The 17,337-nt window shown below is 42.7% G+C and overlaps 1 protein-coding gene across 2 annotated transcripts in view; it reads right to left on the bottom strand.

The window, feature by feature from the left end:
* The window catches only part of AOAH (acyloxyacyl hydrolase), a 168,109-nt gene that overhangs the window by 18,955 nt on the left and 131,817 nt on the right, over positions 1-17,337 (bottom strand). For both annotated transcript variants that reach the window (XM_043589264.1, XM_043589263.1), the window contains exons 15-17: positions 13,699-13,735; positions 12,886-12,960; positions 4,535-4,707 (exon numbers count right to left, since the gene is read on the bottom strand). In XM_043589264.1, coding sequence (XP_043445199.1) covers positions 4,535-4,707; positions 12,886-12,960; positions 13,699-13,735 — 285 coding nt within the window. The remainder of the gene's footprint in view (positions 1-4,534; positions 4,708-12,885; positions 12,961-13,698; positions 13,736-17,337) is intronic.

A 17,337-nucleotide genomic window follows, 5' to 3' on the forward strand; every position in this document is an offset into this window, starting at 1 on the left:
AAAATCCTTAGGTGAGTAGGTGGGTCTGTTGAATAGGATAAAGGCATTCTAGTTGTACTTGGGAGGTAACTGGGAAAGATGTAATGAGTTGGTTTCCCTTCTCTCTGGGGTTTCTGCTGTGGAAGGTAGGGTGACTCTGGGCTGGCCATGTGGAAGGTCAGTTGGGAGTGCTTGTGATAGGCTTATGGTTTAAAGAAAGGGAAGCGGGAAAGTAGTTCTTTTCTCTACTTATTAGTGCTGTCAGTTCACTCTTTTTAGGTATTAGTTTTTATCTCTGTAATTTTAATGGTATTTTTGTAGATTGAGGAGCCTGGTATAAAGAGTGATCCTACCTACGTGTCATACCTATAAAGAGGCAGTGTCTGCAACATCCTGTTTAGAAAGTGAATCTGGTGAAGAAAGCTGGTCAAGAATGCCAGGACAGGGGCAAGAGGACTAGAATTATCAGGGCTGAGGAACTACCAGTGTGTGTGTGTGTGTGTGTGTGTGTGTGTGTATAAGGGGTGGGGAGCCTGTGGACTGGCATCCAAAGATTAAAGGGCATGTTTTACCCCTACTGCCTAGAGTAGCAGCTTGTGTCTCAGTCATTTGTCAGTTCTTTAGGGCAGAGTCTTTGGCATTTACTCAATGCTGGGACCATAATTGAAATTTTAGGCACCATACCAACAAAGATCAGCTACACCTCCATGAAGTACCATCTGAATGTATAAAACCTTAGTAAAACCACATGAAATCAGACAGGGAGTAAGCCAGTAATAAAACAAGAGGCATACTACAAGGTATTTTAGAATATATTAGGTTTCAAGTTTAAGAATAATTGGGACAAAATTAAGCTGTTGTTGATGTTTTGTGGCAGAGGTCTTTCAAGGAAGGCCTACTTGCAGGCTTATTTGTAGCCAGAAATCCTGAACTTTTTGATTATATAGTCTAATCCTTCAGGTAGCTCCCAGCCTATGACTTGTACCAGTGTCATTGACACAAGGTGATTTCACTGTCAGGATCTATATTGTATTTTCCCCAATGGAGTTTTCTTTTCTCTCTCTTTTGAGGACAAGGGCTCCATTTTAGTATCGTCTTTACCTCCAAAGCGCATAATAGGTATCTCCAACATATTTATGGAAAGATTGCCTTTCTCATAGACTGTGCCCGAGAGGACTTATCCCTGGTCAAACTTGAAAAGATCTATGTAAGTAGAATCCTAATGTGTGAGATTTACTTTCTGGTGATTCTTCAAAAAGCCTATGCATCTTGCTAGGAATTTTAATTGCTGGTAAGGATTGTGGGGCTGTCACAGACGTTGGCATTGAGGCATTGACTGGGTAGTGACTCAAATAGGGCTAAAAGATGCTAAGAGGGATTTATTACCCCCTTCTCCTTGGCAGGAGTGAGCTAGGAATCTATTCTTGCCCTAGGCCTCCATTACCTGCCGATCTGATGTTGTAGCATTGAAACTTTTCCTAGGTGAATGGTCAGGCTGAGTTCCTACCTGTCCTACTGAGGCAGCAGAGAATGTATCACTGACCCAGGGGATCTCCTTGACCCCTTCTGCTTCCTGAAAGCAGGCAGCCAGATGTAGGGTTTGAAATCATAAACTGTGAGATCATGACCTGAGCCAAAGTCAGAGACTTATCCGACTGAGCCACCTGTGCACCCCCTGACCTCTTTCTTGATCCTTAATGGGTGGCTACAGTCAAGTCTAGAAGTATCCTCATCGTGTTTCTAGGCTCAAAGACAGAAGTAAATGGAACACCCTGTTTATTTGCCTACACAATCCTTAGCACTGTGCCCTGGGAATCAGACTTGGCATTTGACTATTGACTAAGATGAGACCGACCCTAACCTAGGCAGAGCAGCTAAACCCTGAGGCTGGCCCAGAATTAACCTGCTTTATTGCTGGCACATGTCTAGTGGGAGTAAAGGTCCAAAGATTAGATTTGAAGCCAGAGCAGAACTGGGACATAGGGTGATAGCCCTCCCCTCAAGCCTCTCATCTTATGTGAGTTATGTGCCAGCTCAAGGAGAAATGGGGAAGCTGGGTAAATCCCACCTACTTTCCTGGGCTGTCTAGGAAGGACACTGATGCTTCGTTGAGGAATTTATAATTTATTTCCCATGGCAACCAGGCAGCAGGGATAATTTAAGATATGAATAATAACTTAAAAACATTAAACAAATTTTAGAGGGTTTCAACTTTCTTCCTAATTGGATTTTTTTTTCCAAAACCAGGGTTGTTTATATATAACAAATTTGTTCTACCTTTTCCTTCTTCCTCTTTTGTACTGTGAAATGCTAGTGCCTGATTAGTGGCTGGAGAAAGGCCATTTGAGAACAGGGCAAAACCTAAATAAAACAGGGTTTCTCAACCTTGGCACTATTGACATTTTTAGTTGTGGGTGGTTTTCCTGTGCATTGTAGCATGTTTGGGAACATCCCTGGATTCTACTCTTTAGATGTTAGTAGCACACCCTCTCCAGTTGTGATAATGAGTAGGATGGGTAGGTTGTCCCTGGATGAGAACCACTGGCCTAGGGAATCCACCAAAGTGATTGATGAGTCCCCCAAGTCACCTTCTTTCCTTCCCTTGTTCCCTTCCAAATTGCATGGTGTCATTATTGCATACTGTGGTTGAGTGAAGTGAATTATGCATCATATATGAGAGAATTTACGGAGTTGTCTAACCAGAGTTCATGGAAAGAAAATGGAATTTGAAGTCAGAAAACCCAAAGTCAAGTCACCGTTGATGTGATAGAGTAAATTGGAAGCACATCTCCCCTGCCTTCAACTCCTCTTCCCCAGGCATTTCTTAGTATGGGAGAAATCTAGGAATCTGAAAACATCTGTTAGGGGAACTGAAATTTTCAACCCCAATGACTCAAAGAGACATTCTCGGCCCAAATAGTTGTCCTTTGCATGTTCAAGGCAGTCCAGAATGGAGTTAAGCTCTGTGTAAACATGTTACTATCTCTAAGGGTCAGCGTGAAAGCTGTGGGAACAGAAGGAATATGTTTTCCTCGTTGGAGGCTGGACAGTGTTTTTCTTGGATGAAAATGACATTTGGGGCACACTTGATAATTGAAGAGCAAAATGACTTCAGTCTTATTGGTGGGAATCCTAGAAAATGGGTATTTATTGTTGTCCCCCTGGTGACGGGACCAGACTCCTTTGACAAGTGGTTAGAGGGAAACTGCTCATTTTGTGTGTGAGGAGGGGTGGAACTTTCTGAGGGAGGTGGTGGTAAGGGGTTGGCTTAAGCAAGGACTACAGGAGGAGCAGGAGGAGGAGGAGGAGGAGGAGAAGAAGATACTGGAAAGATACAGAGAAGTTATTAATACAAGGGAAAGCTCTCCACCTCCACCCTCTAAGGTGGGCACTGAGGAAGGAATTTCAGGTTTTTCCCTTTAAATTGCTCATCTGACTCATTAGAAACCGCTTGGACCTCCAGAACACTTTAGTAGGAGTTGGTCTAAAGAGGAGGATATGGCAATATCAGGGAAGGGGCAGACCTTTTAATGAGAGATTGGCACAGGCGTTGTTGACGTGGGGCTGAGGGGAGGGTACACAGGCCCCTTGTTGTAGGTGCCTGTCAGAGAGGACTGAGGCCAGCACTTCCCATCCCCCTTCCCTGCTTAATTTTCTCTAATAACACTTATCATCCTCTGACACGCTCCCACTGGAATATAAGCCTATTGGTTTTGATTACTGTGTTCACAGTTATGCAGTGCCCAGAACAGTGCCTGGCACATAGTAAATATTTCTTGAAAGGACTTTCTCCCCCCCAACACCGAGAGAGCCCTGCTACACCCACGTTACATATACAATAAGCTATACAACATTTGGCAAGGTGCCTGCCTCTCTGAGCCTTAGGTTTTTCATCTATAAAATGGAATTAGTGAAAACATCTTACAGGATTGTTTTAAGGATCAGCATGTCAGCCCTTCCTGATGTGAATTACTACTACTTTTACACTGTTTATAAAACGTATGGATGCTAGAGATGTTATTGGAAGTTTCTGGAGATCTTTAAAGTGTTTTAGAGCCAAGGATTCCCAGTGAGTGTGGGAGCAGGAAGCAAGGCCGCTGGAAGATGTGTTGTGTAGAATTTTAACTGTCCACCAGAGTCCACAGAATTTGTTAGAATTCTGGCCACCAGGGGGCACTCACCATTGAGATTTGGAGAAATCCTTTTCCACAAGAGCTTTATCCGCTTATTCTAGATTTCACTTTTTGTTAAAGGAGTTTCTTGATTTAAACTCTTACCTTTCAATTTGTCCTAATTCTACGTTAAAGATTTCTGCCCTTTCTGACTTTGGATCCGGTTCTGCTCACCTTTAGATACTGACCTTTATATCCACACCTCAGTGCTCTTGCCCTTACCTGTTCTGACCTGTGCACTGTGGTGGCATTTTAGGTGTATTCCTATATGGCTCGGACCACATATATTTGAACTATGTATAGCTAACATTGTTAGTTAGTAAACTAACTATATATAACTAACATTGTTAGTACAATTAGCAAAAGTATCTTCAAACTAATACCGAGAGGATAATATCTGTTGTGCAAATTATCCCAGAGAAACGTTCCATTTGGTAAGCCATATAAAATAACATGGCTGCCATTTGGCAGGTGGGAATTTAGATACTTCAGAGTCTTCATGACACTGGAGTATAATTTCTTAGGAGTAGTCATTTCTGGGACTGGGTCAGCTTTCCTGTTGGTGAAAGAAACAGAAAATATCTTAGTAGATAAGGATAAATGTGTACACACACATGATCCCCCCTGGCTTCCTCCCCACGCCCCATACATACAATGTAGTAGCTATTGGTGCTATTTGCAAAATACTTTGGGCTTCCTGACTCTCTTGTGGTTGGGTGGGCCATGTGACTGGTTTAGCCTATCAGACTGTGAGCAGAAGTGTCATACGTCACAGTTGGTGATATGAGAGCCTGTAAAATGCTCTTTGCCATGAGTCTGCACTATGTTCCATATAGCAGCTGCTTCACTAATCTGAGTCCTAGAATAGAGCCCCATGGTGATCCCTGGTGGACAGTGGAGTATGAGTAAATGTTTTTTGCTTTACGCGACTAGGATTTGAGGCTGTTTGTTCCTGCAGCATGAGCTTACCTATCCTGACATACACAGTTAATGGAATCATAGGAGTCTGGTATTATTATTTTTTTGACCCTTTGAATTCTGTAACTTCGTCTTTAAACTCTTCACATATATCACAGTTAGGAAAATACAACCTCTCTGAGAAACAAAATGACATTATGTATCCACACAACATCCTTCTTTTCTACATTGAATGTGAACATACACACATTTAGGAATATATCAAGTTTGAATTAAGCTACTAACTTGCATTATCCTGGGAGTAGATAGAATTTTCTAAGATTTTCATCTACTCTTTAGGGTTAAAACTGCCTTTTGTTAACCTAAATGGAATAAAAAGTTGTTTTCTATTTTGAGCCCTTAAAATCCCAAAGTTACATAATGATCTTATAGTGGTTTGAGTGGTGTCCCTCAGAATGTGACCTTATTTGGAAATAAGGTTTTTGCAGATATTAAGATGATGTCAAACTGGGTTAGAATGGGCCCTCAATCCGAAGACAAGTGTCTTTATAAGAAGAGAAGGTGTTACACAGACACACAGGGAAGAAGGCCATGTGAAGCTGGAAGCAGAGACTGGAATTATGTTGCCACAAAACACAAGGAAGGATTTCCCTTAGACCCTTCAGAAAGAGCATGGCCCTCTTGAGACCTTGATTTTGGACTTCTAGTCCCTAGGACTGTGAGAGTTGTTTGAAGTCACCCAGTGTGTGGTATTTTGTTATGGCATCCCTTGGGAACTTAACACAAATTCCAAACCAGGCGGGGCGCCTGGGTGGCGCAGTCGGTTAAGCGTCCGACTTCAGCCAGGTCACGATCTCGCGGTCCGTGAGTTCGAGCCCCGCGTCAGGCTCTGGGCTGATGGCTCGGAGCCTGGAGCCTGTTTCCGATCCTGTGTCTCCCTCTCTCTCTGCCCCTCCCCCGTTCATGCTCTGTCTCTCTCTGTCCCAAAAATAAATAAACGTTGAAAAAAAATTAAAAAAAAAAAATTCCAAACCAGGCAAAGGAAGTCTATTACTCACAGGCTGGACTCAAGGCATGAGTGACATGGAAGGAAGGGACAGAAAGAAGCCCTGGGTAGATCCACTTTAAAATTTTTTTTTCTTTTTTAAGGTTTTAAGTAATCTCTCCACCCAAAGTGGGGCTTGTACTTACAACCTCCTGAGATCAAGAATCACAGGTTCTACCTACAGAGCCAGCCTGGCACCCTTCCACTGTTATCAGTTTTAAGGGAGCTTCTAAATGACACTGGAAATGTACCAACATTTGAAGTTGGCTTAACTTTTGACCTTGAAATTTATAGTAACATTTCCACAAATGTGCAAAGATGTACATATAAGTATTGCAACACTGTGTGAAATAGTGTAAAGTTAGAAAATGCTAAAAAGCCTGGCTACATAAATTATAGTACACTCATGAAGTAGAATGGGATACAGCCAGTAAAAATAATGAAGTAACTAGATACAGGTGATGGTTATACAACACTTTGAATTACTAAATGCCATGGAATTGTTCACTTTAATTTAATTTTTTTAAATTTGCATCCAAATTAGCATATAGTGCAACAATGATTTCAGGAGTAGATTACTTAATGCCCCTTACCAATTTAGCCCATCCCGCCTCCCACAACCCCCAGAATTGTTCACTTTAAAAAGGTTAATTTTATATTATGTAAATTTCACCTCAATAAAATAATTTTTTTTTTAAATAATGAAGTAATCTGTAGGTGTTAGCATGGAAAAGTATTGTTGATTGAAAAGAACAAATTATAGAGTAGTAAGCATAATATTATCTCATTTCAATGAGCATTAATCAGTCTGTAAATTAGAATTTGCATAGACAAAATCTGGATGCAAATACGTTAAACTGTTTCCATTGGTTAGCTTGGAGCAAGGTGGTGGGGGTGGTTGGTAGGCAGTGATGTTGGGGAAACTCACTTCCTATGCCCTGTATTATTTGAACTTTTAATAACAGATGTTATTTTGTAATCAGAAAAATAACAACAATAAAACAGATTCTCATATTATTTTTATTCTTTCTAAAGTAAGGGGGGGGGAAACTGGACTCTACCTAAATTTTAATGGGAGGAGCAGAAAGCATTGTAATTTTACGTCATTTCCCCTCCCACCCCCCCACCTAGTTCACTTAGTCAAATAAAATCACTTTCTAAATTGCTGCTATCCAGAAGGGACAGGTTGATCCTGGATGCGAGGTTCACTTTGGCTAATTTGTGACAAGCAATATATACCCATACAGAGGAAAAGGCAGAGAAAGTCTGATTTAGGGGTTGTGGGTAGGGTGCTAGTTGTGGATTATATACATGCTTCTACACTACATAACAGGTTTCTTATACCCCCCTCCCCCGCCAAATAAAAGAAAAAGAAAAGAAAAGAGAGAAAGAAGAAAGAAGGAAAGAAAACGTTGTCCTATTTTACCCTAGCATATAGAACAGACTGCTAAATTCATGTTTTTTTACCTTGGGAAAAAATATACTACTTTATGAGTAAAAATCTTCCTAATTTGCATATAAAGCTCTCATAAGGATTTGACAATAGGTTGCCTACCTACCAAGCGCAGAAGGCTGGGTAGGGGTTTTGGCTTGACTTGCATAAGTGTAGAAGTGCTAGAAGGATCTCAGTTCGTGAAGGGGATTTAGGCTGCCTTGTGGGTTGGCTCAATGCAGGAGGACCCACCCAGAGTAACTGGTTTTATTTCACTGTGTGTGTTGAATGTGACAGTGAGGATGAAAGGGAAGCAAGCTGGGTGTCTATACCCTATGTTCAATCACCAGTAAGGGTACCACATACTGCTTATTAACTTTTGCCTTGGTACCTCAGTTTTGTTTTTTTGTTTTTTGTTTCCTGCTGATACACTAGCACTTTGGCACGAAGCAATTATGCTGAGCTATGGCTCTCCACTCACATAAAGCCAAGATGAGTTAAGATGGAGAAAAGTCTCCCAAACTCCCTATTTAATGATTATTTTTTGGCTAGAGACACAGACCTGATGATAACAAAGAATCTGAGCTAATTTGTGCTTTTGCACCAGCACCCCATAACTGAACCAAGCATTACCCAAATGACTAATTACTCAGTGAAATCAAAATGGAAGCCTTGGTGTTGCTAATGGAACATTCTCCAGTCATCTTTGCTCCATCATGTACAGCACATTGATATGTGCATTGTCAATCAAACCCTTCGATGTGCATAGCAAAATTACCTGATTTTTAAAAAATTTTTCTTAATGTTTATTTATTTTTGAGAGGGGGGAGGGGGAGGGGCAGAGAGAGAGGGAGACAGAATCTGAAGTAGGCTCTAGGTTCTGAGCTGTCAGCACAGAGCCTGATGCGGGGCTCGAACCCACAAACTGTGAGATCGTGACCTGTGCAGAAATCAGATGCTTAACAGACTGAGCCACCCAGGTGCCCCCAAATTAACTGATTCTTAAAAAAAATTTTTTTTAAGTAAGCTCTAGGCCCAATGTGGGGCTTGAACTCATGACCCTAAAATCAAGAGTCACATATTCTACCCACTAAGCCAGATAGGGACCCCAAAATTAATGGATTCTCAGTTCAGGCAAGGGCACATGGGTCTAAGTGATAGGTGGTGGGTCACTTCTTCTGGATGCCATAGAAGGTGCCTTCTGACTCTGTCCCTGAAAAATCCTCAATGCCATTTTGGTCTGGGTACTGTTTCTCCTCTGGTGGTTTTTGAGGAGAATTAGCATTAGCGTTTTGGAGACCACAGTTCCAGTGGTTTGGGAAACATCGCTTAGGCCTTCTCTGATGTCCACCAAAGGTTGAATAGGCTGAACTGCAAGCGTCTAACACTCTTCAACCCACGTTTTCTGGAGCCTGTGTGGGGTCCACTCTGCCAGCCTGGATTTGCCTGCACACCCCAGCACCCTGCACCCCTTCTCACTCATGGATGAGCTCCTGCCAGTCACCCAGACGGAGAGGTGAGGGGTTAGGGGAGCTGAGCTCACAGAGGGAAAGCCTGGGACATGTGAGGCTTCCACCGGGGAAAATGATGAGAGAGCAGCCGGCGCCCTCGGCTGTGCTTTCAAAGGTCAGGAACACACGGCAGGGGAAAGACAAAGAGTCTCACCTCCTGGGTGGCTCAGAGCCTGTCCTTGTCCTAATGAATTGTGTCTGATCATGAAAATAAGCCCCGTGACTTGGGTGCAGGGCCGGCTGTGATCTTTTCATTACCCTGGCAGCTATTCCAGCCAGATTTCATCTGGCTGATGCCAGAGAGATGTGCCCCCTCCTAAGGATGAAGGCAAACAGCCTCTGTGGAAAATAGTTCCCAGAACCTGAGCGAAAGCCCAGAGGCTTGTCATGACTGAGTGCTCGGACCTCATGCACAGCTAGCATTTGAGCTTCTAAGCGGCCAGGCAATATAGTCAGCCCTTTCTACAGGCCAGCCAGTTGTAATCACATCTCTGGCCTCGCACTCACCCCCGCTCTAAGAGGCGTCTTGCCATAGACTGGGAAGGAGATGGGAACGCACTGGGCCCGCACTACCTCATGCCTAGAGATCCTGGGTCCCTGGAAGCGGGTGTGCCTTGGAGCATGCTGGCTGCTTGGGAACCTCCTTAGCCTTCCCATGGCCACCCATGCCTCAACTGAGGAGGCCGGGAGATAGAAATGCTCTGAGCATTTCTTTCCCTGCCGGTTTTCCTACCATTTGAGTAGATAGAATGGATTGTTTCCCTCTCCTTGGGGAGCACGTTGGTACCTACCAGCATATTGACTGGTTTCTTCTTAATGCAGTGCTGATCATCTGCCCTAGGTGACATCAGAAACACTGACATTGCAGACAAAAAGATAATGCTTGGGGGCAGGGGAGGCAGACAACCTGTCATAGGGGGGCCCTGGTTCTTTCCATTAGGTGAAAAATGTACAATTAATTATTTCTAGGTCCACTCTAAAGAAAAATGGACCATGTCAATCGGTGTGGATAGTACTGGATGTTTTCAAAATTCTATCACATTGTTGACAATTGCAATGTTCTTGTCAGGGATGTCATGTTGGGATGGGGGCGGAGGAAGGGTTTATGATGTGAGGCCCTTAAGGACATTCCCATTTCCCATGCTGCCCCTGCAAGGTTCTGCTGCTGTAGCTCACTCAAATCTTCCCTATTTCCAGGAATTTTTCTCCTTCTGTATCATTGACCTTCCATAGTTTTTAAGGGGAGTGACAGGAAAGGCCAGGGGAAGCTGGGTTAGCTTTGGCCAAATTGACTACAATCACAATGAGAAAGTTGGATATGTCTATGTTACCTTTCTTCTTAAATTCCAGATACTAAAAGCTGTCTTCCAATCCTGGCCTTCATTCATTTAGCAAGTATTCATTGAGTAACTGCATGAGTTGAGTGAATTGAGAAAGAAGCACATAGCTACATTATTTCAGTACATGCTAGCTAGCATCCTCATGTAAAAAAAAAAAAAGAAAAAAAGAAAAGAGAAAAGTCAAGCAAATATCCCCAAACTTGTTCCAGGACGGACTTATTATGCAACTCATTGCTAGCTTGAGCTTTTTATGAAATTGCTTTGCTCATTTTGGGTTGTCTACTCCACCTTGACGTTCTGGCAGATGGGGAGGTATAGCTGCCATCTGCCTTTATTTTTCTAACCCCACCACAGGACATTGCAAAGTGGGCACCACAGGGACATCCCACACTGCCAACACTGTTCTTTCACCCAAATGCTTGCTGCTTCTCTGCCCAGATCCCTGGCGGGGGGAGTGGCTGGCACAGGTCTCTGGCTGATGTCTGCCTTGCCCTTTGGCTCTTTGGAAAAGGAAAAGCAGGACTGGGCTGGAAGGGCCTCTGAGTAAGCAGGTTCTGTTGCAAAAGTGCAGTTTCAGGGGTTTGGACTCTTGGAGTCAAAGCCGCTTTCCACAGGTGTTCTTTACTCAGTATCACTAGTTTGCTCTCTATCCCCCCCCAGGGGAATATGATCCAGAGGCTAGCAGGGCACTGGCTGATCTGACATGGGTTCAGTCTGTTTGGTGATGGGACTGGGGTTCCTGAAGCTCAGTGCTTCTCCTTCTAGAAGCTCCTTGTGGTCAGGCACTGTGGCCTGTTTGCCATAATGCCCCAGAGCCTGGCACAGCATTTGGCACATCATAGGTCGTTAATACATACTTTTCAAAAAGCGACTGTCTCAAAGAAAGCAAATAAGGCAAGTGTGGATTGTGGAAAGAGCACAGAACTGAGTCAGAGAACCTGGTCTGCATCTCAAACTTGCTACTCATTCAGTATTAGTGAGTTCCTTCACCTTGCTGAAACTGTTTGCTCATCTGTAAATTGGGGACAATCATACTTTTGTCTTAAGGCTGCTGTGGGGATGAGATAATATAGAGTGGTGCAGCTCTTGGCTCATGGAAAGTTTTGTGGGTGTTTGCTATTTACCAGAGAGTTCCATGTGGCTCATCACAGAGGTTGGGACTTTGGTCCCCAGTGTGTTGCTTTGGGAGTCTTGGGGTTCTGGGGAGGGAGGTAAACCAGCCCAAGGTGTGCCAAAGCAGGGTCTGGCACTCAATATCTTTGCAGGACAGCATGGTATCTCTTGGCCTGAACTCACTTCACTAATTAAGTTTACAGCTCCTTCGCTGTGAGAGTTCCAGGGCTCTCACAACTTGTGGAGTTATTGGTGAGGGCAAACACATTTTCATAACATTGAACTGGGTCTTTAACACAGACTTAGAAAGCTTGGTGAGTGAAAGCAAAGGGTGGGCAGTGAGTAGAATGACCTCTTTCTAGTACCACTTGGCTTGGAGGCCAGCTCTGCCATTAATCAATTAATCAAGCAAGTCACATAATGTCTCTTGGCTCTGCTTTTCTGTTTTCTAAAATGGTGGGTGGGTGGGTGGCTACTGGGGAGTTGTTCTAGATCTGATCTCACCTTTTTTTTTTCTTTTTGGCCACAATCACAGGACAGATGGCATTCACATGTGCAGCATATTCTTAGGGGTACACACAATTTTTGAAAAACCTTCCAAAATGGTGTGGGGGAATTAAGGCATTCAACACTTTGAAATCACTACTGATATTAGCAGTTTAGCAAAACTGCTTTCTTACTGTGGGCCATGGGCATACATAAAATTGGCCATAAATGATACACAGTCCTTTTGCAAATGCTCTAAGCCTATGCTGTCTCTGCCATGAATACCTATATCAGAATATAACTGAGGAAGCTATTCTTATGGGGTAGCAGAAATTCAGCCTTATTTTATTTAAAAGGCCGTTATAGGGGCGCCTGGGTGGCGCAGTCGGTTAAGCGTCGACTTCAGCCAGGTCACGATCTCGCGGTCCGTGAGTTCGAGCCCCGCGTCGGGCTCTGGGATGATGGCTCAGAGCCTGGAGCCTGTTTCCGTTTCTGTGTCTCCCTCTCTCTCTGCCCCTCGCCCGTTCATGCTCTGTCTCTCTCTGTCCCAAAAATAAATAAACATTGAAAAAAAAATAAAAAAATAAAAGGCCGTTATATTCAGTTTGGATTCTTGGCTAGTAGCAGCATCTATCTTGTGCTACAATTGAGAACTTGTAGCATGACATACCCATTTGTTGTGAGTTGGAACAGAGAATTAATGGATTGGATCTTTTTAAAAGGGCCTTTCAGTTTTACAGGTTGGTTCCGTTGATTTCACATATGTCTGGGACTTGCTAAGACAGAGAAATTCAACTCAACAGCAGGTACTGGGACGCAGTGGAGTGCAGTGGAGGACAAGGAATCCAGAGTCCAAGAACTTTTAAAACTTTTTTTCTCCATAACTCACCCATTGCAGACATCGTTTCCAATCATGGCGTATATAATGATGGCTGGATGATCCAACAGTGGGTCCCTGGACACACTGAGAAACATAGATGGGATATGAATGGCAAACACTCAGAAGCCATGCTTTGGAACTGATGTCACAGCCTGGATCTGTGAAAGGATCTTTGCGTGCCCCCCCTTTTGGATAACATTTTGCTATTTTTCTTTCATTCCAGTACCACCATTCTCTTTCCCTCTTCTTGTGTATAATCTGTAACCCACTTCCCCATTAGGGAAAGACCACAGAAGTAAACAGAATTGAGAAGAGTGGATTGAAGTCTCCAGTAGGCACATGTGATGCCATCTTTTTAGGACCTTTCCCAGCGTTTTTCATCAAGTGTTACTTGGTTACTTCTGTCCAGATTTGTAGGACATCCCAACATCTGTGTATTGAACTTCAAATTCAAGGTTTTCTCAAACTTTCTCTCTGGGAACCCAGGGCCTTGCTTCTGAATTTTAAGCTCAAAATGAGCACATAAAGCAAGAAAATGAAATACATTTTTTTGGTCTTTTGTTCAGCAACTTTGGCCAGACCTAAATTTGATCCCCTTTGTATGTGTTTTTTTATGATTCTTCTTAAAGAACATATGCAAATTAATCACTTCCTATGCCCACGGGTCCAAGAAGTGATAATGTCCCAATGTTTGGGAGTGGCTAGTAAGGTACTGGTACTCAGTACAAGTGATTACAGGGTAGCCACAGAGGGTTTTCATTCTTTGTTTTTAAATCAGAAACCCAATCTAAAAACAACTTCTTATATCCCACTTTCACTTACCTTTCTATAAATCTGTCCAGGTTTTGGGAAGATGCACCTGAATAATTAAAAGACAATAATTAAAGGTAGTGAGCTCAATTCAACACGATTGGGATGATAGTCTGATTGACTGAAATCATGGAAGAAGCATCACTGTGCAACCAGACATTGTCTGCACCATCACACAGATGGGAAAGCTTCATTCTCCTTAAAGAGTTTTCTGTTTATGTGGCATTATATTAACATGATCCTAAATTCTTTGGATTTCCAAGTCTCAAGATATTTCCTAAGCATGAATGAGTAAGCTTTCTAGTAGATGTGAGAACATGATATACATCTATCACCAAAGAGAAACTACTCCAAAGATCGTTAGGTGAGGGATGAGAAGAAGTAAAAAAGGATTCTTTGAGAACTAGCCATCTCCTTAGAAAGCCCCAGTTAATCACCTGCTGGGATCCCTGCTCACTCCTGAGGCTCCTCCTGGCTGGCTGGTCTGTTCAAGGTTCAGATTGTACAGCTGATATATTTAAACTCCTGTGATGAATGACCACCCTCCCCCTCTCCTTGCTACCACCTGTAATGTATCTCTTCTGTGAAAATTGTATTTATTGGATACTCATTTTATTGTGGACACACTGTTATGTACTTATATTATTAGTTCATTTACACCTTGGCACAACTGTGTGAGGTAGGTATAGTAGTATTCCCATTTTATAGATGAGAAAAGTGAGGCTTACTTAAGTGACTTGCCTAAAGCCACACAACTAATAATATGGAGAGCTGCTTAAACCCAGTCCCTTCTGTCTGTAATGCTGAGCTCTGGCACTGCTCCTTTAGGCTGGGAGTCTAGAAAGAGTGAACCCATATAGGTTTATTGCTAGTTTGTCCCTTGGAGGCTGGCCGGCAGTAACGAGTAATCATCAGCTGGGTGACAAGGGACGAGGAAGATTCTCCTACAATTTCAAGCCTTAGAAGCCTGGGGACAGGTGCATCTTATGACAGAGTCAGTGAGTGTTCTTAGAGATCTGCAAAGAGAAAAGGGGAGTGCACAGCCATGAAGGCCATGATGGCCCGTGTTTCCCTGAATCAGTGTGACCACAAAGTGACTGCCTCTTCTTCAAGTGCAGTAGAATCAAGCTATATGGGCAGTGCTGATGTTCCCTTGGTTGACTCAGGAATGTCAGCACATTAAATGGATGTTGCTTTATTTCCCTTTTTTTTGTGTGTTAAATATACAACCCATAAACTTCACCATTTTAACTTTTTTGAGCATCCAAGTGGCTTTAAGTACATTCACATTATTATGCAACCATCAGCATTATCCATCTCCAGAACTTTTCCAGCATCCCAAATTGAAGACTTATACTCATTAAAGAATAACTAGGTCCCTCATATAGGTGGAATCATAATATATTTGTCTTTTTGTGCCTGGCTTATTTCATTTACCATAATGTTTTCATAGTTCATTTGTAACATGTGTTAGTATATCCACTTTTTTAAAGGCTGAATAAGTTTCCATTGTATGGATCTATACATTCATCCATTGATAGGCACTTGGTTTGTTTCTACCTTTTGACTATTGTGAATGATGCTGCTATGAACATTGGTGTGCAAGTATCTGTTTAGGTCCCTGCTTTCAATTCTTTTAGGTATATACCTAATTTAAATTGCTGGACCATATGGCAATGCTATGCTTAATTTTTTTTTTGAGGAACTGTCATACTGTTTTTTTATTCCCTTTATGTTAGTGAGGTAGGGTACATTTGATATGAACACAAACATAGAAATTAAGAGCAGTCAATTCATCTCGGCACGCATGCATCCATTCACCCTCTCCATTGGTTTGCTGAACACCTACCATGTGCCTGACATACAGTAGGGAGTTGACAAATGGGTTGAATGCAGACTCTATGTCTGAGGAGCAGCATTTAAAGGGGGTAAACACATAACTGAGTGCTGGTGAAAGTTTTAATGCCCATCCAAACCCAACGAGAATGTGCCAGATTTTACAACACTGAGTCCTAAATGTACAGACTCAAAGACTTTCTGGGTGTTAGAGGGTTCCCATCGTTCTCAAGAGGAAAGAGAAGGAGGGCAGCCATTGCCTGCTGACATATCCCATGGTGTCTCACTCATCTCATTGGCTGGCCTTTCATTCAGTTCCAGCCCCATGACTCTCAACTTCCCATTTTCAATAGGATAACAATCAAGAGGTGTTTAATTCTCACTCTTTGATTTTTCTTTTAATGAGAAATGAAAACTAATGAAAGCTCAAGCCATGAGTGGGAAAAAAATTAAAGGACCAGGTCAGGCCAATAATTTTCCTCATTATCCAGACTGCAGCTGGGAATTTGAGGTGCTGAGCACCCACAGAGTTGGAGGGAAATGAAAATGAAAACCTGTCATGGCTTGCCACATGGGCCGCCCCCTCCCAGTGCCCACACCACCCACATCCCTTTGCTGCTCAGGACAAGGATGGCAGGCCAATTGCAACTGGGTGTGGCGAATTTCAAAACAACAATCACAAACTTCCACTCAAGGGGAGAGAACATGCCTACTCTTCTTTACTCAAATGTTAAGGGTTTTTTTTTTTCTGCTGAATATTTATAATATGAGCACAGAATTTTCTGTTTCCAGAGTTGTTGTGCCTTCTATGATTTATATTTCCTTTTGGGAATCTCAGTTTTATGAAATTATGTAATTAGGTAATTTCCACATCACTCTCTCTTCTTAATTCCCGTTTCCTGTTGTCCTGCTACCCTTTTTAAGCCCCATCAACATTTGCTGTCTCTCTCCCTCCCAAGCCCTCTTGTCTTCCTCCTCTTGTATATAGACTTCTTCTCAGCTGCTGATTTTACTGCTGCTGTTGTAGAAAATACTGAAGCATTTGGAACTGGAAGATGTGAGCAGGAAAGAAAGACAGCCCCTAGCCTGTGGGATGTGGCAAAACAAGGGGGACATTTGAAGAACTGTAACTACCCTTAAGAGATCCATAGTCTGGTCTCTACAATTATAGTGCAGAGAAATGGAAAAGGTGTGACTATGAAATAGGGACATTTTATTTATTCATTGAAGTGGTCCAATGGAGAATTAAAGGAATTCTTTCCCCAATTAAAGGAAGAAGGGGGTCTTTTTTGGCCATCAAAGTCTGAATTCCGGCTCATTTAGTGCCTTTTTTCCTAACATTTATTTATTTTGAGAGAGAGAGAGAGAGGGGAGGAGGGGCAGAGGAGGGAGGGAGGAAGAAAGAGAGAGAGAGAGAGAGAGAGAGAGAGAGAGAGAGAGAGAGAATCCCAAGCAGGCTCTGCACAAATTGTGAGATCATGACTCACATTGAGCTGAATTGAACTGAAATCAAGAGTCAGAAGCTTAACCGACTGAACCACCCAGGAACCCCTCATTAATTGCATTTTAAATGAGGAATTGTGCACTGCAAGGAGAGAAGAAGGGTTTCACATAATCTCAGCATTGGTTGTTCTCCCATAAATAAATTTCAGTGTACATTTCCACTGCTGGATCAGTGTTGACCATAGCAGCAATTCCTTCATATTCTGGGCATTCAGATCAACTGGTAAGATGCTTTTCATGGTCTTATAAATGAGCTTGTAACTTTCTGTGCCTGGCCCAGAACAGAAGTGCTCTGTCTCAAATTCTTCATGG

Source organism: Prionailurus bengalensis, chromosome A2 (assembly GCF_016509475.1).
Source record: "Prionailurus bengalensis isolate Pbe53 chromosome A2, Fcat_Pben_1.1_paternal_pri, whole genome shotgun sequence".
NCBI lineage: Eukaryota > Metazoa > Chordata > Mammalia > Carnivora > Felidae > Prionailurus > Prionailurus bengalensis.